The following is a 21,476-nucleotide window of genomic DNA, read 5'->3' on the forward strand; positions in this document are numbered from 1 at the left end:
TATTTCTTTCATTTATAAAATAGATTTTTATTTTAAATCTTATAATTTTCATATTTCTTATTCATCGAATTTTTATTGCTCTTTTTATTATTCAAAACATGTATGTGATATTTCGATTTAGAAAATTTGCGACCACTGTCAACTTTTACATTTCTTTTTCTTTGTCAGAGGGAATATTTGCAAAAATAGGCCACCTAAGCAAATCGCTCTTAGTCTGTCGACATCTCAAGCGCGCAAAAAGAGAACTACCCGTGTTTCAGAAACATCGGAGCAACGGGAAAAAGACTTGAAACTAATCGAGTACAGAATGCTTTTGCCCGTTCCTTAGAAACGTCTGAGCAGCAGGAAAGAAGACTGTCAACAAATCAACTACGTACTATGCAAGTCCGTTCGTCGGAAACATCAGAGCAACATGAAGCAAGAATGAAAACTGATCGAGAACGCACAACTCAAACCCGTTCGTCAGAAGCATCAGAGCAACGGGAAGCAAAAATGTAAACCGATCGAGAACGCATTTCACTATTCAGACGCTGTCAATATTCTAATTTGAATCTCAGTGCATTTCACTATGATCCGACAACAAACTATAGTCTTCCCCCAAGTGTCATCATCGGAGAAATAGATCAATTATGTATGTTTTGTAATGCTCTCCAATTTAAAATTGAAACAGCTGGAATTTGCTGTTCTAGAGGCATACTGAAGCTACAATATTTTACGTCGCCAGCCGAGCCATTATCAACCTTCTTATCAGGTCAAACAAACCAATCGCAGCATTTTTGGCGAATATACGCCGGTACAATTCGTGTTTCTAAATGACTTCATTCGGTGCTACACGCATCGTGAACGAGAATTACATGCCAACATTCAAAGTGCAAGGCCAAATTTATCATCGTGCAGGATCACTTCTTCCATTGCCTGGAGCAGATCATAAATTTCTAGAGATTTATTTCATGGATAACGCATATGATCAAGTCAATCAACGTTGTCAGGTAAACAATGGCATTTACGGGAAATTTTACCGCATTACAAAAATTTCGATCAACATAATCAGTTAATTAGGCTGTTCAGAATTGCTCTTGACTTAATGTCATCCGATATTTACAAAGTTGTTATTAGAGCTGAAAAAACACCTGTAGGCCACCACAAAGGAAAATACAATGCGCCAACATTGGATGAAGTGGGTATTGGATATAATATAGCCTACGTCACAGGTTGTGTTGTTCCTACTAAATTTAACCCATGAACGGCATTTTCTGCGAGCCTAAGTTCAAGCCACAAATAAACAAAATGTTCGATCGTTTAAATAGCTGCTCGCCAGATTTTATTGCATTATAAAGAAAAGTTATTGAAACTAAATGCAACTAAATAAACAACAACTCAAACAAATAACAACAACTACTAATAACAATAACTAAATAAACAACAACTAAATTCCATTCGTTTAGCATTGCGTCATATGTTATTCCTACTAAATCGAAGTAGTTGTGTTTTTTTCATATTATACCCAATTGTTATAGTTGGCGACGAATTTACCTCCCGCGATACAGTTCTTCATCGCAAAAATAGTGACGCTCAAAAAGTTCTCAGAAACGTATCGATCCTATGATGCATTGCAATATCCTATTTTATTTTGGCGAGGAGAGGAGGGATATTATTTTAGCATAAAATTGAGAAATCCGCAAACAGTCGAGAAAACCAATGAGAAAGCAAGTGCAATGAGTTTTTATGCATATAGTTTAATGATTGCCAAAACACTGATAATCATATTTTAAAATGTCGACAATTATTTCATCAATACATTGTCAATATGTATGCGAAAATTTAAACTGAACGCCTACTGTATATTAAATTAAATCAAGCCAAATTACGTCCAGAAGAATGCATTCATTTACGGGATGCAATAATTAATGATGGTAACGTTAATCCTAATGATGTGGGGAAAATGATTATATTGCCGACTACATTTGCAGGGAGTCCAAGGCACATGTATGAATACTCACAGGATGCAATGACATATGTTCGAGCATATGGGTTCCCAGATTTATTTATTACATTTACATGCAATTCTGCTTGGGTTGAAATTAAAGAGCTTCTGTTACCAGGACAATCATCATCGGATTGTCATGATATTACAGCACGTGAGTTCAAACAAAAATTAAAATCTTTACTTGATTTCATTGTGTCGCGCATGTTTTTAGAGAGACAACGTTGTTGGATGTACTCTATTGAATGGCAAAAAAAAAGGATTGCCACAGACACACATTTTGATTTGGCTTATTGAAAAAATCCCACCATGCCAAACTGATCAGATATCAGCAGAAATTCCTGATGTCGCCATAGATCCAGTCTTATTTCAGATCATTGTCCAAAATATGTTTCATGCTCCGTGTGCATCACCATACATGTCTGTTTGAAAATGCACTAATGATATCCTAGAGAATTAACTGCTGAGACTATCACTGGTATTTTTCACCATTAAATAAAATTTGCATTTCAAATCATAATCGCAAATGTCATTTACGCACCTAAATACAAAATTCAAATTCAAATTGAAAGCGTTGCAACGCACGCAGGGTACAGCTAGTATGGTATAAAAAAATTCATACCTTATAATTCAAAATTTTTTCATCCTCTCTTTAATTAAATAATAAAAAATAATTAATAATCATTAAAAATTATTTTTTTTCATGAAATTGTCTTTGGGTAAATGATTTTTATGACTGGGTGAAATTTTCTTTGAATTGCTTTATTAGTTTTAAAAATATGACTAAAAATGTAAAAAGTGTAATTAAGATAAAGGGGTACGAACTTTAGATCGTTCTCCTGACCAAACTATGGGGACCATATTTCCCAGATTGCGGCTACCCCCTATACTTTGAAGGTTTAAAAATCCAAATATGTAAAAAAAAATATATGTTTATTCAGAGAAAGTACGTTTTTGTGTCTGATTTCGTAGCTTAATTAATAGTTAGCACTAATTAATTTGCATATTTGAGGTAACCCCCAGGAACCATTAAGGGGACAAGGGAGGTTCAAATCAAATTTTTTTAATTTTTTCACAAATGTTTCGAAATTTTGTGAGTTAATAGATATATACAACACGAGATGCTGTATAAAATTTGGTTCAAATATTTTAAAAATTTTAAAATTTATAAAAAATTTAAAATTTTAAAAAAGCGTTCACAAAAAAAGTTCCAGTCGTATCAATTTTTCAAATATTGTGCTAATATTATTTTCAAGAGTTCTTTTTAGATACTGTAACAAAACTTACTCTTCACCATTATTATTATTCAAAGACTTTTTTTAAAAAAAATTTAAAAAGTGAAAAAGTGCAAAAAAATGTGAAAATTATGTGACAACGCTGAAGAATTTTTGAGGTAATTATGCCAATATCCCCAGCATATCTTGATTTGACAGCAAGAAATATTCCTGTACATATAAACAATATGTAAAAAAAATTTCAAGTAAATTGAACAAAAATTAAGCCGCCTGGAACTTTTTGAAGTTAGTAAAATGACGAAAAACAACAATCAGAGAAAACAGCAATTTTAGGAAACTTTTCCCAATATTAATTTTTTTGCTATAGAATTGTGTGTATTTTCACTCATATTATAAAATAATAACAAATGATTAATTGTGGGTAAAAAATAATGCAAAAAATACATACATAAATTTAAATAAAATGTTATTATAGACAATGCAAATATTTAAAAAATATCAAATTTACTGACATATTTCTATTTCATAACTACATTTCTTTTATTATATACATTGCTCACATAACTATATGCTATTCTGCTTTTTTTAAGTTAAAAAAAACTTAAAATTTAAAAACATAAATTAAAATTTAACTCAAGCATTACAAGAATTTACAANAAATACATACATAAATTTAAATAAAATGTTATTATAGACAATGTAAATATTTAAAAAATATCAAATTTACTGACATATTTCTATGTCATAAATACATTTCTCTTATTATATACATTGCTCACATAACTATATGCTATTTAGCTATTCTGCTTTTTTTAAATTAAAAAAAACTTAAAATTTAAAAACATAAATTTAAATTTAACTCAAGCATTACAAGAATTTACAAAACAATTAAAATTTCCCGGCTCCATACGTTTCACCTTCTCGTTTTAAAATTTTAGCATTTTTTGACGCACATTTTAGTTTTTTCAAATTTCTTTTTAGTTTATAATCAGCACTCTTTCTTTTGCTGAGTTGACTTTTTCGTCGCCTATCTCTCTTTTCTGCGAGTCCCATAGAAAACTCATTCGCATCAATTGTCGTTGAAAGTTGTTCAAACGAGCTGACACAGCCAATATTAAATTCTCGTACAGCCGAAATAACAGCTAATTCAAGTCTTTTTTTCGAAACGAAAATTTCTTTTTGACATTTGTTCCAAACAACACTATGCAAACACTCATTTGCATTCTGTGTCTTAGCTGACACACATTTTGCTAAAATGTCATCAGATGCCAGTCGTTGGTATACCGGCATAATCTTCTCCACAACTGTTTCTGATAGAACAGTTTTCATCGCAGTGTGGCTACCTGGTTTCTCACTTTTTGCTATTGCTCTTTGAAAGAAGCACCATGACGTTTCACCAGCAGGGCATTTGTTATGCATGGGTTTCTCATTGGTTGACATGCAATGAAAAAGCGATGCGAAAATAGCAGATTTCATTTTGGATATGTCAGGGGCATTATCTTTTATCGCGCATCTATAGTAATTTTGAAGCCGCCTAATTGTCTCATCTTTCAGCGCACCTTTCTTTCTCCCGCCAAGAGTCACCCCTTTGCTCTTCCACTCCTGCACCTTATTGCGTAAACCAGTCCCCAAGCGTTTTGCAATGTGATTAATACATTCTTCTTTGTTTATGATGGTATCACCATAAACTTTTCTTTCATTTAGATGTTGAAAAGCCTTAGCATCCCCATCACAAAGCATAGTTGCATAACGCATTTTGTGCTCAAGTGATCTTGACCACAATATATACGCTGCTGTCATCTCCATACTATTAGATGAACCACTGAAATTCTTTTGGCATTCTGGTTCATGAGCCGAATACCATACATGGAATTCCGGACTGTTAGCTCCCAAATTATTTTTAGTAACTGTACAGTCATGGCAGTACTTACTCAGTACTTCATAATCAACCACCAGTCCGGTTTCAATGTGAATGACGAAGCCTATACCATACAGCGACGAATGGCCACGCTTTTGCCAGGTGCCATCATACGATACGCAGATGTCAAGAATATCTTGTGTATCAGTAGCATCCACATAATAATGTTGCCTGATTATGTCATGAGAAGCTTTCAATATTTCAAATTTAGCCTCTTTGTTACACAACACTAAATTATCCAAACATTTAGAAAATGTTTTACTGTCCATGCAATGGATACCTAGCATCATGGAAAATATTTCTAGTGAAGCATATCCCTTGCCAATAGACAAAAAAGATTGTACCACTTTGTTGTTGATACTGAAACTTCTGCTGGTTGATTCTCGAGCACTGGAAAATGATGGTCCATATTTAAAATGACATGTTTTGCAAAATAGCTCGATTTGTGAAGACAAACCATAGGCTTTGTGTGTAAAAACATCCAGAGTTTTATTCTCACACTGTCTGCATGGCATTTCTGATAAGAGAGAACACCACATAGAATTATCCATAACTGTATATGCAGGTTGATTAGAAACAATCAAACCACAGTTACTGGCAATTTCCGGTAAAATTTCAGAAGAAGTACCAACTTCTGAAGAATTATTTAATGATTTTTTATAGTTTGCTAGTCCAGCAGCACGTTTCTTCGATGGTCGGCCTTTCGGCTTTCTCCACCTTGAACTGATGGCGTGCATAATAACAATGCAAAAACACGATGAAATAACTTAGCAAAGATGCAAATATAAACAAAAAATTAACGTATAACTAACAACAAATCAATTAAAAGGGAAAAAATTCAACAAAAATCAATAAACAACGTAATAAATTCAGAAAGAAGAGAACGAAATATACCGCAAGCTAAAGACAATTTGTAAACAAACTCTCAAACCTTAGCACAGTTACAGTTAGAATTGTGCTATTAAAATTATAATGAAAAATAGTTGGTAGCCGAGAGAATAATATGTAAAAATTCTAGCCAACCAAAAACAAAACCATCAGCCGTGAGATCTTGGAAAACGAAACTAGCATCTTGACAGGTTAGAAAATGTAAACAAAGGGGCGTGGTCAAATACAAAAAGATGCATAACTTCGTCAATTTTTTAACAATCTTCAAAATTTTTTTTGCAAATTGTTCAGAAACACATCTGACATTTAAACATATGAATTTTGAAAAATCGAAATTTCTGTTGAATTTCACGAATTTGAAGGTCCCTTGTCCCCTTAAGATTGACACTTAGTTCGTGAAAATCCGATCATTAGAACGAAAGTTATTCAGTTATTCAGCTTTTTTTTTTGCGGACTGTACGGTTTGATCATTTTGTTTTGGGTGGTTTTGCTTTTTCAATGATTTTCATTAGTACTTCAAATTTTTATTAACAGAAGGCACAATTATATTACTGTAAATGGCACAATTATATTACAATACTAACCACTGCATCCCTATCCATTAAAACTGGCGATATTTAAACACATGTTGGTTAACTGAAAATGAAGATTAGTTTGAAAACTTGGTTTCAATCACAACTTTCTCTATTCAATAAGGACATATTTTTACGATCTTTGTTACTAGTTTTTAAATTTGGAGAATATAAATTCTTTAGTTTAAGAGATCAGCAAAGCGTATATTTTTATCTCCTTTTGCAATTCTTTAATTGAGTTTTAAATCACCGATCTTGAAGCCCATTAGATTTCAATTTACATATCGTTTTGTATCAATTTTCAATTAATAAATTCATTGAACTAAATATATTTTCTTATACTTATGTATTCCAGTCTAAATAATTTCAATAGACATTTATTATGAAACAATAAGAGAAAGGCACTTTCTACAGTTATGATTGAGATTAGATTTCAGAACAGAATGATAACATGATTACAAATAAATTGCTTTTAAGGATTATGCTTAATACTCAATTTAAGGATTATGCTTGCGCACGAAAGTAATCTTTTATATGCAATTTGCGGCAACCAATGAAACATTTTTATTTCTACATTGATTATAAACTCTGATTCGTTTTTATGATATTTAATCATGTGGTAGAAACTTTACGCTTTGCATTTGCGTACATATTTAAAAAGGCGAACACAATCAAGAAAAATAGTTGATGTTATAGAAAAAATCTCGAACATTCTAAGGGTATGTTTTTTTTAAATAGGTAATAATGTAATAAAAGTACGTAATTAATAGAGCTTTTTTTCAATAGCGTAATAAAAAAGTATTGATAAATTTATTGTATATATTGCTATATATTTTCAAATTTTATTATTACTTCCTACATTTTATTAAAAAATTTATGCAATACCGACTTTTATAAGATTTTTATTTCATAGAATAGACTTTTAATTGAAATCTTCTTTCAAAAACTTGAAGAGAATTTTTTTTTTGATATATTTTCCTTAAATACATTCACGTCTTCATTTTCATTCCTCAATTAAATCCTAACCATTCTTTTTATTTTAAACACTGTCTATTATAAACTTTCAATTTACTTCGTATTCATATGAAGAACCTATAAAAGTCCTTTCTGTGAATAAGAATTAATTTACACGGTGGATATTGATTTACATTTGACTGTTGTTTATACGAAGAAAAATATTCTGATAAAATTGCCGTATTTTATAATGATGACAGTTCTAGGAAAATGAAAAAACAACAACATAATGCTGATTAAACCAAAATACACTGGTTATCATAAATTAAGGAAAATTCACAAAAATCGCGATAACTCAAGAAATTACACATGGAATTTTATGAAACTTACCCACAATATACAACACATAGTAAGGTATTAAACAACATAAAAAGAAATTATCAGACATTAATAGTAGTATAGAAATTAGCACATGTATAAAATAAACAAATTGGAAGTATCGGTTTGCAATAGAAAAAGTACCTTTAATATGGAATATGATTGCCTCTAGAAGCAATACAGCACAAACAGCGATGTGTGATGCTTTCAATTATGCGGTCTATCAGTTCAATAGGAAGTGAGAGCCATTGCTCTTGTAAAGCAGTTGCAAGCGTGGCAAGGGTCTGAGGGGGCGGATTGATGGCAGATACACGCCTCCCTAGAGCATCCCAAACGTGCTCGATAGGATTCAAGTCCGGGGATCGAGCTGGCCACTCCATGCGAGTAATTGTTTCCTGTTGAAGATAATCATCAACAATGCGAGCTCTGTGTGGTCTTGCATTATCGTCCTGTAACAGGAAGCAATCACCAATTGCCCCGGCATATGGGCGCACATAAGCATCAAGGATGTTGTCTCGATAAACCTGAGCATTCACGGTTCCCCTTGGAAAGACATGGAGGTATGTGCGCCCTCCTAAGGATATGCCTCCCCAAACACAGACACTGCCTCTTCCGTATGCATCTCTTTCACGGATGTTTGATGGATGATAACGGGTCCCAGGTTCTCTCCATATCAAATAACGTCTACTGTCACTTTCTAGACTAAACCTGGACTCATCCGTAAAGAGAACAGGCCTCCATTGATCTGACGTCCAGTGGACATGTTGTCGGGCCCACTGCAAACGGTCTCTCCTATGGCGTGATGTGAGCGGCACGCAAATGGCTGGTCGTCTCGCATACAGACCACCTTCGTGGAGCCTTCTGCGCACAGTTGACGTTGACACCAACCTTCCGGTGGCTGCAGCAAGAGAGGATCTAAGATGTGTCGGAGTAGCGGTTCTATTCCTGCGTGCACTTAATGTCAAATATCGGTCATCGGCACTGGTCGTAACAGTTGGCCGTCCTTGACTGAACCTCCTAGATGCCGAATCTGTGGTTTGAAATTGCCTCCAAAGTCTATGAACCACAGATGGACTCACATTTAGCCATCTGGCCACTTCTGATTGACTCTGCCCTGCCTCTAGTCTCCCGATGGCTCTCCATCGTAGTTCTTCAGGCAAATGATGCCTAGAGGTCATTATTACGAATTGGCTATCTCAGATTTTCAATGTCGCAATCACAGTAAAATTTGTGTGCTTTCTCTCAAACTTGGACTTTTATGCTCCAGGCAGATGACGTAAGCCGAGTGCAGCGCCACTAATTTGCTTATTGCAATTTTACTCAGCTACTCTTAGTGGACAACATATGCAAATTTTGCACGGTTTGGCTTACTTTTGAAAGAGTTATCGCTATTTTTGTGATTTTTCCTTAATTTATGATAACCAGTGTATGTTTTATTTATGCCTGAATTTTCCTTTAATATGATAACGGTTCACCAGAAATTCTGTTTTTTAAAATTATGGTTAGTATTACCACACATTTATTAAAAAATGCAAAACTGATCAGAAATTTTAACCGAATGAATAGTTTTTATGCTATGCTCTAAACTATCAATATGAATTGAATGAATTTCACTACCTAATTTTTTCACTTAATATAAAGCAATTTATAATTGTTAATTTTACCAAAATCATTACTAAAGCGCTTTGGTAAAAACAATATTGCTTTTTGGCAATCCCATAGAGGTGAAATCATGGTAAATGTTACCATATTCGATTAATTTTTACCATATTTTTCTTCTCAGTGTGAATACTAATGCTAGCTATTTTTATATTTTCGTAGGTATAGACATTAAAAACGAGAGTTAATTAGCAAATATGGAAAAAATGAAGGTATTGTTTTTCCTTTGTGCTTTTATTGTTGTCCATGGAAGAGAAAATAATGACGTTGGACCATATGGCCAACATAACTTGTGGAGGCAAACCCTATGTGGTAAGTAATTATTTTTTTAAACTCTTTTTGATTTTGCAGCGTATAAATAAAAAAAAAACATTCTTTTGTCTTTATAATTTTTTTTTTTTTTTTTTACAAAAATACCATATATTTTTGTCCTGTTTTCTAAAATTGTATAAAATTAGGTAATGAAATGATTTTAAGAAAATCGTGCTATGACGTCCCATGGCAAAGCATTTATTAAAAAATATAGATGTGAAAAGTAAATTTAACCAAATTTACTTGTGATTAGATGTGAAAAGTAAATTTGGTTTTATGCCAGGTTCAAAGGAATCATGGAAAAATTACCAAATGTTGTTGTTGTCGTTTGACAAGTGCAGAAAAATAACAATTCAAATGGCACCGAAGGCATGGAGCACAGCCCTGGCCACATCTCCGACTTTTTCCGGATAAAAGGTTCATAGAAGGGACTTCTACCTGTTGATCGGCGAAATGTATATTATTTCCCTTCTACCACCTACTGTAAAAATAGTGGAGGCATTCCCGTATCCGCCACCTTGGGGACGCGCTCTCTAGGGGTTACAGGCTCCCCTGAGAGAGATCAAATTGTATCACATTAACACATTTTATTTTACAATCACATATTTTAAAACTGTATTTCATTGTTAATATTACCAAATTTCCAATCCATTTGGTGTTTACATTGAAATAGAAACATGGTAAACCATACAACAACTATTATTCAAATATAACGCTATATTTTTTTAATGCTTTCGAAATCCTACGGCGTACGATTTACAATAATATTTTTTGTTCGTTTATTTTCGTAATCATATGTAACATAGAAAGTTTATATAAAATATTTCTACTTGTTTTAAGACGATTACTACCATAATAAAGGTATCACCAAATAAAAATTCTGAAATTTTTCTAATTTGTTTGACCTTTCGCTTATTCCCTCCGCAAACAAAAAGAAAGAAAGAATAAGGAAAAGTTAAGCAGATCAAATTTTATTTTTTACAGTTTATTTTTTAAAGAAAATTATTTAATTTGAATAGTATATTATATAGATATTGCGATTATAATTAAAGTTGCTTTCAAAATGCCTCAAAAAAAGATCTACAAGTCAAACTAACTATTTGATTTTTCACCTAAATATACATAACATTATGGAATTTATTTTGCGAAATAAAAAATATGGAAAAAGAGCAATCATTTTTAAAATATTATAAAACTTATTAACTATTTTTTATAATATTTTAAAAATGATTGCTTTGAAAAGAGTTGTGTCAATTTTAAGATGTCTGTTAAGCACATTTTAAACCTAATTTATAATAAAAATATTTTATCGAAAACAACATAATGATTGAAAAACAGTTCATACCATAATAAACCACTAGTTGTTGCGCAATGAACTAATATCATAAGATCACGTGATAATAAAGTTTTAAGAATTAGATATAAGGATCAAAATTGAAAGTGTAATATTAGCAGAGTAGAACACCAGAAATAAATTAGGTTTATCTTACGTTAACGGTAACGATGATATTATTATTTTTTTTTCAAATTAGCGATACAGCGCATGCTCAGAAATATCGTTTTGCATCTTATTATAGTCGACGAAATAATTTTAGTTGTCTATTTTAAAAATGGAGACAAAAGAACGTTTAAGGCGGGTTATAAATAACGAGATATTTCTTATCAGAGATGCTTTAGTTTCGGATCCTTATAAAGATCCGGAGTGTTGGAAGCATTTGCATAAAAATGTAGTCAAGACAAATGAATAAAATTTTCAATGCAAACTGTACGAGAGCATGTACTACTTTTGAAGCATTTTATAAGAGAATTCAAATTGAATCTGGGAAAGAAGTGCTTATTGAAAATGTAAATATAAATCTTAAATGATGAAGCTTATTCTAACTGCATTATGCAAATTCTATAAGTACTCTTATATTTACTTGGCTTAATATTGCAAGTTGTAATGTATGATATACAAAATCCTTATATACAAACTACTATTTTTACTCTGACTGACAAAGTGCAGTAACTTTTAAAGAAGAGTGTAAGAGTTGAAAAATTTATTTCAGAATAAAAATACTGTTGAACTTTTACTAAGCCAGAAATGATGGTGGAAGGATACATAAAGGTTTTTTGTTTACAGAGAAAAATTGCGAAATATTTCTGTCGATTTGTCCTTGAGTCGGCATTCCTTACTAATTATTAGTCAGATTAACGCTGTTTGTCAAAACTTTGGTATTCATCTACCAAAGGTAATGTCAAGTGCCAGATGACTTCATGTTATCCATTAGTTCCTCGCTGAACAGAGTATGGATATATTATGTTAATTATGACGTTATTGTTTTCACATAGTTGCACTCTTCTTCTAAATTTGTCGCACTCTTCAATCGACCAAAGTAAATGCAGGAGTACAATTGTATTTAGAATAAACTTCGTTCAAGATCTATATTTACATTTCAACAAAATTAAAAAATATATGGGGAATAAAGCACTTGCGTTTTCAGATTTGATCTGTGTTCTCTTCTAAAATGCTTTAGAAGTAATTCATTATATGGCAACTTTTTAGATTTCTCTTAAACAAATTAGAGCCCTTAATCCACTAAATTTGCTTTTTAGTACATAATTAATCTTCTTTGCACAAATTTGTGTGCAGTAGCTTACATTGAAAAATTTCAAGATTATTTCTTTTGCAACAATACTTCTATTTCAAATGATATTATTAACGACATCTTGATAAATTGTTCATGAATCATTACAGTCTGTACTGAGAAGAACTGTTAAAAATATTTTTTTTAATATATTTTGTATTAAAAACTACTTTTTATGCCAATACATTTATAAATATTTAATCATTTTAAAAATATAGCATTATTTTTAATACATTTTTTTTAGAAAGAAATTGCGACACACTGAATAAAAAGCTGCATCATTGCATGACACTTGAAACGACGTATGTAAGTGCTTTGAAGTATTAATTTTAGGTAGGAAGGATTTGGGACATTATAATCATAAGCCACATTTACAAGTTGATAATGAGAACGTTTTGAGCATAAATAATAATAATTATGTAGCAACTGGATATTTGTATATTCTGTGCTGTTTATGCAATGAATAACAATAATAATAATGCAGCCACTGGATATTAATCAGTACTGTGTGATATGTAATAAATCATTCCGACACTTATGAGGAAACGCTTATAATTTTATCTTAATAAGAGAATGTTAATATAAAAATGTTACCTTTAGAAAAAGTGTGTCACATCACTTAATAATTCCAAATCTTTCATTTACTCAAGCCTGTATAAAATATGGACGTGCTACTTGAAAGAGGAATTTTAATACTGAAAAGTAGTTGAAACATATCTGTAACTTTATAAATAACAGTTTCTCCTCAAATTTCGCATAAAAATAGCAACATTAAATTAACAAAATTATTGATGAGCAACAAAATATAACTACATCACTATCATTGCTAATTGAAAGAAAGATGATATTTTATTAACAAATTTATTACAAAAAAAGGATGCTTAAACATTACGAAACTTTATCTGTTTTGTCGAAACCATTTCCCTGTATATGCTCTGAGTAAAAATTTCGTCGAAAATAAAAAAATATTTCGTCATTCTACTTTTTTTCAGAAAAAAAACTCGTATCCCATAATGTATTAAATATTCATAATGATCAATTATAATGGGCACCATATCGATGGCGCTATATAAGAAGGTCAGATAATACAGAGAGACAAATTACACGCACACCCAGAGCGGGATTCGAACTCCGGATCTTCCTCGTACGAGGCCAACTGCTTACCTACTATACAAGCCGATCAGCTTATTCGTCACACTCTTTTCGATTGTCTAGTCTTTATTCTAGTTTCGTCATTCTAGTTAACAATATCCCGCAATGCACTATGATGATCTTTTGAGTTGAGGAAACACTTTTGTCATACATTTGAGAGTTCACGTTTCGTCACATACCACGAGATTTCGTTACGAAATGATTCTCAAAAATTAACGAAATATTGCTCAGGGATTTCTAAATCGTCAAAAGTGAGAGTTTTACTTCTGAGAGTGTTATTTTGATTTATATATGAATAAATTGATATTTTACAAATTATATTGCGTTTTTGAAACTGATGTTCATTGGTTGATTTTCATTAAACTACAGATTACCATCTCCTTTCAAGTATTAACTTACTAAATTAACCTCTGAAAATAATATGCCAAAAATAAAACAGATTGTCAATAATAATATTTTTCTTTTTGTTTCCCTAGTTTCATGATACATTCCAGAAGTGTTTAAATGAGATTCTGCCAGCCATTAAAGGTTCATACGTACTTTTTCAACGGAAGGCGTGCAAGGATAAAACCATTTATCACAAGGTAAAATATTATTTTTTTTTTAATATTCACAGTTTCACTTTTGATCTTGAGAACTTTTTTATTGAAATTTTTAAGGAATACTAAAAAAGTTTCTTGCGTTGCCTCTTATTATCTTACTGAAAATATATCAAAACATAATTTAGTACACTTAAAAATAACACTTTCATCACCGTGTATTAAGGGTTATCTAAATAAAATGTGAAGAAATATAATATCGTTAAAAATGCAGAAATTTTAGATAAGCCATTTAGGGTTATAAAAGGAAAAACTACCGCAAAGAATACCAGAAGAATACCTCAAAAACTGAGAATAACCGTTGCATGGTCTACTGTGCAAGAACGAATCATTCTTTTATTCATATCAATCAAACTAAGTTTACTCATGCTGTACAAATACACAAATTAAAATTCCTCTATTGCCATCCACCACAGCTCTATAGATTTCTATTTTGACCGATCCTATATTGATATACACCGAAGAGCCATTACATTATGACCACCCTGCTAATAACATGTAGGACCACCTTTAGCCCTCAAAACTGCTAGCACCCGCCGTGGCATTGATTCCACAAGGTGCTGATAGGTAGTCTGAGGTATCTGGTACCTAGCGCTCACCAACTGGTCCTGCAATTCCTCCACATTGCGAGGGGGTAGCGTGACAGCACGAATTTGGTTTTCCATGTAGGACCACAAATGCTCTATTGGATTAAGGTCAGGAGAATTTGGGGGCCAAGACATGAGTTGAAAGTCACTGGAATGCTCCTCGAACCAATCCATGAGGATTCGACCCTTATGACATTTTGCATTATCCTGTTGGTAAACACCATCCCCCGCAAGAAAAACTGTTGCGATGAGTGGGTGAACCTGTTCACTGTGTTCAAGCTTACAGAAGTCAGGGATTATTCTATGAGGATTATGGGTCCTAATGTGCTCCATGAAAACCTGGGCGATCCCATTGTTATAGATGGAGGGTTGTCATAATGTTATGGCTCTTCGGTGTACGTTCTTATTGTAAACTTTATCTCTATTTGCCCCCACTGTAAGAAATTCTAAATCAAATGTCAGTAAAAAGTACTGCAGCCCTGCGGGCAGCATTCGTAAAACTCCTTTTTACTGCAAAATTTGAGACCGTAATTTTTACAGTAGTTTTTATTTAATTGCAGTGATTTTACAGTAAATATTATCATAAAAATTATGGTATTTCAGATTTTTCAGATTTTTTTTTGCTTCGTAAAATTTTACTTTAAAAATTTCAGTAAAAAGTAGTAGCACTCTGAGTGCCGATGCTAATTTGATCCAGAATTTTTTTAGAGTGCAAAGCCGTTTGCCTTGGAAAATATTTCTCATAAACTGTAAACATGAACATTTCGTTCATATTTTCTGACTAAAATCGTACTACCAATAGGTCGTATACGCTGACAAATGATACGGAAATCTATTAGCATATAAAAGTATAGTTTTCTAATAGTCCAGGTTTACGAATCAGGGAGTATGGGAAACTAGAAACTCTTCATGTGTTGAAGAGAAAGAAAGAAATATTGTGGTGTCAACACAGGGACTCGTGCCCCGTTCTGTCGGTCATGAGATTAAAAGAATAGCCCTCTCTGCTGTAACATGCACCCAACTGCTAGGAACTAAGTGATCTAGTTGGTGCAATAAAATTCTGATATACAATAAGCAAAACGACAATTCGTTTTCCATGCTAAAATCAAAAATAATTTTTGATTTAATTTGACGCAAATGCTGAAGTATAAAAGAAGGGGATAATAAACAAAAAAAAACGAAAGGTACGAGATGCCACCAGAAGCCATAAGGAAAAGAAGAGGACCAACAAACAAGAATAATAAAGAAGGAATTTTTTACTAAGCTAGCGCAATAACTAAATGTTTAAAGAAAATGTGGTGAAATACGGAGATAACAAACAAAGTACAAAAAAGTACAAGATCACTCATAAAGAAAAAAAAAATCTAATAAAAATTGCTGTACTTTACGGCAATGGCATTTCTAATAATAATAAATATAATTCTGGGTAATAAAATAAAAATATGTGTCACTTAAATCATTCATTTTGGTAATTTTTTCCATTCAAATGGTAACGGTTTAATAGAAATACTGGTTTTTAAAATTATGGTTCAATTCTTGATGTTTCGTAACAAATACCGAACTTAAAAGTAAGTTCTACCAGATAAATGGTTTCATGCCATGCTCTAAGGAATTATGATGAAATTAATAAATTTTGACACAATTACATCATATTTTATTTTATAATTTTATAACAGTCGCCGAATAGCCGACAATTTTTTGGGGGGTTAACGACTACTTATGTAGTAGCCTTGTAGTTTAGAACCCAATACAGAAGACAAGAGAACTCTTTGATCAAGTATTGGGAGAAATTTGCCTTCGTGGATAATTTTTTGATAGAACAAACCCCCATTTGCGTTACACAGAGAGGAAAAACATGAAAACCTCCCATGGTTAGCCTGATGGCAAGTGAACTCTAAGCCATGATCCATCAAGCCATGATCGAGCCGGGTGTGGAATTCGTGCTGACCAGCCATCGCTGGGATTCGAACCTGGTTCATCTCATTTGAAGGCGAACGCTCTGTCCCCTGAGACACTTGTCAATTCCCCAAAATTATTCCCAAAGTGCTTCGGTAAAAGCTACTGAAGCTCTCTGTTAAAAAAAAAGATGGCTCTTATAGGTAAATATGGTAAATTTTACTTCAGGTATGTAGTTTTGACAATTTTTTTTTCTCAGTGCAGGAATGCCTTCAAGTATTTATCAGATTACGGAATCAAAAAGTACCGGGTCAACAAAATTTTAAAAAAATATAGAGCGATATTTCAATTTATTATTCTAATGAAGAATTACTCTTTGTGTTTCAGATAGACGAATGCATAAGCGAACACAAAGCTGTGTATACTACGGTAAGATGCAAGTTTTAGCTTTTGTAAAAGTACTTTTGAGCAAGTTTAAGTTCACTGAAAAAAATAAAATCAAAAATTGCTCTTACTAAGAATTATATTTATGAATGGTTAACAAGACAATACTGGCTAACTAATGAGCCAAAACTGGCAATAGTGCATAAAAGCAAGAGTGAGGTTTAAAATTAAAATCAAAAAAAAAAGTTTTAACTATAATCACGCTTAATTGACTCACCTAAAAATCTAGATTCTTTGAAAAGACTTTGAGTAAGCAATTTAAAATTCATATTAAAAGAAATAAAACTCTAAAAAACCCACTGCACTCTAAACCCAAAATATCCCATAATATTTTGGGATATATATGAAAGCATATTACGGGGCAAAATTGTTGCAACCCTAACAAGCTCTTAAATTTCTCAACTTAAACCATTTTATGTAGTAATATGATAGTTCGCATTATGATTCTATATGTTTCAACATAGCACCATATTATAGTTGCAGCAAATTTGTGCTTTATTATAACTCTACACGATTTAAAATTTCACGTTATACCACACTATAAATGTACCATAAATCCACGAACTATACCAAAATACTCTAATAAATAAACTAACTATAAAGATGAAAAACGTTAAAACTTGATTTTGTTTGAATAACGGCATCACGTTTATGAGTATAATAAATATTTTTATTAGTCACCATGCATATTTACTCAATTTTACTAGCGCATGAATTTTTTTGAACTGTTTTAAAAAGCTTTGCCTTATTGAAAATTTAAATAAAAATTTAGTTTTTTTAATAATGTTTATAAGATAAATAAAAAAAAATTCTTTACCTTAGCAGTGTTATATATTGTTTTTGACTTATAGTGGTGTATTTATGTTTGAAGTAAAATTTTGTTTTTAACTAAATTACGGGGCTCATTAAACTAAGGGTTCCTGAAATTTACTACCTCTAAATTCTAAATCTTCATTAAAAACTAGCAAAATCTATGAATAATGGAAACTACAGTAGTAATAAACAATCTCCAAAAATTATAAATATAAAAAAAGAGCATTAAATAACTGACTAGAGGCGCAGCAGCAGTTTGCTATTCTTGCCAAGTTTTGGAACTTCTTTCACTACTCTCGCTTATCGAATACAAACATATTTTAGTACAGTTTCGCACGATTTGTACTAAATAAAGTTCTAAAAATATGCGCCATTAATTCGTAACTCTAAATTTTAGAATACAGAGTAAGAAAGAGAGACCAAATGAAATGTTAAGGAAATTGAAAAAAAGGGGGAAAAAACGGAATAAAATTAAATTAAAATAGTTGTAGTTAGTACTACAGAGCTAAAACAAAAGCTTTAATTCATGAGCAACATCATTTATAAATGTGGGTTATTCCGAAAATTCACTGATATTTTCGTATAATTGCAAATTTTTGTGATGGCATTTATAACGGTGACAAAATTAAAGAATTTCGTTCTAAAAGGTGTATCTATTACTGGCACTTTTTCTGCAACATTTTTCTTCATTGATCTCTGCTGATTCTACGCCTCTGAAATTTAATTAAAGACATACTGAAATCATGAATATAAACTATGGACTGACTGTATTCAGGTTGCAATACTTGAAAGGCACTTTTGTTTCAAAAAATCTAAAATAGATGCAAATACGTTTTCATTACAAAACTTGGTACATTTGAGGTTTAAACAAATTTGTATATTCGGGTTGACTAAGCAATATTTAAAAATATTTCAAAAACAAATCATTACTGATTTTGAAAGAAATCTAAGCAAGATTTACAAGTGTCGAAAAACAGTTTATTTTTCCAGAGATTGTAATGCGTTTATCTTTAGTTAGAAATAACCGATAAGATTATCATTCTTAGAAAAATGTAAGAATGCATGTTAATAAATTATTATTCAACTGCTTCGACTTTTACTGATATCATCACTTATTGACTACTGTTAGAAAATATTTTTGTTCTTTTCAACTTCTTAGTATAATTTGTGACCAACCAAAATTTGTGTAAATTTTTTTAATTTCTTTTTCAAAAAAAATCTAAATCAAACACACAATTCAAATAAAGAAGGAAAATATTAACGTCATGTACCATCATTGCTCTTTATGTCTCTCGACTTTGTCAATTTATTCTCTATGCTATATTTTTGTTATTTCTCATTTGAAATAATTTAATCTATATACCCGGTACTGAACTTACTAACTAAAGTGCGAAGCATTGCAGAAATAGCTGAAATTCAAGTACATGAGAAATATGTTGCTTAATTATTTTTATTACTTAATTATATTATCGTCATTTACATAAATGATTGTTTTGCAGATGAATCAAGAAGCTGCTGTAAGTAAATATAACAATTGCTCTAATTTAATTATAAATATTTACCATAAATCAGGGAAATTTACAAAGCTTTTTAAATATGATAATTGGAGCACCTGAGAAGTTCCAGTGGAAACAGTATCTGAGTTTAAGGATGGACAATGTGATATTCTGATGAGGCGTGCAAAATATGTGTTTCGAAACCATATGGCGACCAGTTGTTGAAAATATGGTGTCTGATAACTTTAAAATTATTATATTTAAAATATTTTTCAACATTTGTAACTCAAAACGAGACATATCTGTATAGTTTAATGTTCTTTTGGGGATTTTAAAAGGCCAAAGTTTATGTTTAGATACATTTATTTTGCCATACAACCATGTTTCATATGCAGCTTAAGCAAAGGAATTATGAGAAATAGGGAATTATGTTGAAGTAGTTAAGATTACATTCAATTAATCGGTGAGAAAGATTTTGGTAAAACTACCTTCTGTACGGTAAATTTCTATTAAAAATTATAATTCTGATTAATAAAACCAAACTGTACGTTATTTAAAAGGGTAATTTAGTAATTCTTCTGTTCATATGAAAACGGTTTTCCAGAGAGTCTGGCTTTCAAAATTATAGTTCTTCAGTAAACTATACGAAACTAGAAATTAAATTTAACTGAATAAATGGCTTTTATGACATGATCAAAGTTATCATGATAAAATTACGGAATTTTGTCAAATATTATATGAGCATACTTTATTTTTAATTTTACCAAAATCATTGCCAAAGTTCTTCGGCAAAACAGACAGAGCTTTTTGGTTTTCCCATAGAACCAGAAACATGGTAAATTTTACCATATTCTGGTAGTTTTGACCATACTTTTTATCTAATTGTATGATTGTACTATGTGTAACTGTACTATGTTTGAACTGATGACGACAATTTTTTTAAAATATATAGTGTTCATTAATGACCCCCCTTGACGTATGTTTTTAAATTCCTTGTCATAAAGGACATTAGAAATTAAGGGTTGCGTTCAAGTTCAAAAAAATTAATATAAAAATGCTATCAGAACATAACAACTAATAAAGACAATATTAAAAGATCAATTTCTATTTAATTGTCTATAAAAAAAGAGAACTAGAGGGTAAAGAATCAGTTATTATAAGCATATCCGAATTTCATCTGACCATCAAAACTGATTTTGGTATTTTTTTTACTCCGCTTTCCTTACAATTAATTTCAATAGCTTTCTTGTTTAATCCAGGCTTGAGTAGTAAAATGTAATACTTTTAATGTCCATGCTTTCTTCACTTTATTTATGACTGAGATGTTGGATAGTCTTACAGAACATACATGCCTCTGATTATTGCAGCTTGAAGTTCCACTGAAAATTAAATATGCTTCAACCATGTGTACCATCGTGTCCTGATACTTCTAATCATAAAAACATAAAGAGGTTTACGATTTAAAAAAATAATGCGATGCAGTTCAGAAATCTTGTGTTCAAAAAAACAACAAATCTTCAGAACTAGTAGTAAAAACTGTTTTTCGTACATAAAAGTGACACACAAATAATGTCTTACGTTTTCCGAAAACTTTTTCACTTATTTTCATGTGAATTTTTTGAATTTTTAATCATATAATTGAAGGTTTTCTTACGATTTTGTAATGCACTTTTTTTTCAGGACTGTTTCTTGAATGTGTTGAAGAAATACAATTTACCAGAATTAATAAAAAAGTATTTTTCGTTTGTGAAATGTGAAAAGAAATAATTTATTCAGCTTTCTGAAATCCATTTCATTTGATATAAAAAGATTGTCAAATGAGTTAAAGTTTGTATGAAATCAAAATAAACTTTTGAATACCTATTTTTTCCCTCTTATTTGCTTGATAATAAATGAACGTGGAAAAAGATAAGTTTAAATTATAACCTCAAAAGAAAGATTTTGTCTGATCTACATTCTTTT

At 31.3% G+C, this 21,476-nt stretch overlaps 2 protein-coding genes across 2 annotated transcripts in view; both read left to right on the plus strand.

The window, feature by feature from the left end:
• LOC107448007 (uncharacterized) overlaps window positions 1-21,476 on the plus strand; it is a 134,138-nt gene that overhangs the window by 14,597 nt on the left and 98,065 nt on the right. The gene's annotated exons all lie outside the window — the stretch shown is intronic.
• LOC110282532 (uncharacterized) lies at window positions 7,188-21,391 on the plus strand. Its single transcript, XM_043052100.2, has 7 exons — window positions 7,188-7,316; window positions 9,751-9,900; window positions 12,772-12,833; window positions 14,156-14,263; window positions 17,149-17,190; window positions 19,518-19,535; window positions 21,195-21,391. The coding sequence occupies exons 2-7, from the start codon at window positions 9,786-9,788 to the stop codon at window positions 21,279-21,281; spliced, it is 432 nt and encodes a 143-aa protein (XP_042908034.1). The 5' UTR covers window positions 7,188-7,316; window positions 9,751-9,785; the 3' UTR covers window positions 21,282-21,391.

This window comes from Parasteatoda tepidariorum, chromosome 4 (genome assembly GCF_043381705.1).
Source record: "Parasteatoda tepidariorum isolate YZ-2023 chromosome 4, CAS_Ptep_4.0, whole genome shotgun sequence".
Lineage (NCBI taxonomy): Eukaryota > Metazoa > Arthropoda > Arachnida > Araneae > Theridiidae > Parasteatoda > Parasteatoda tepidariorum.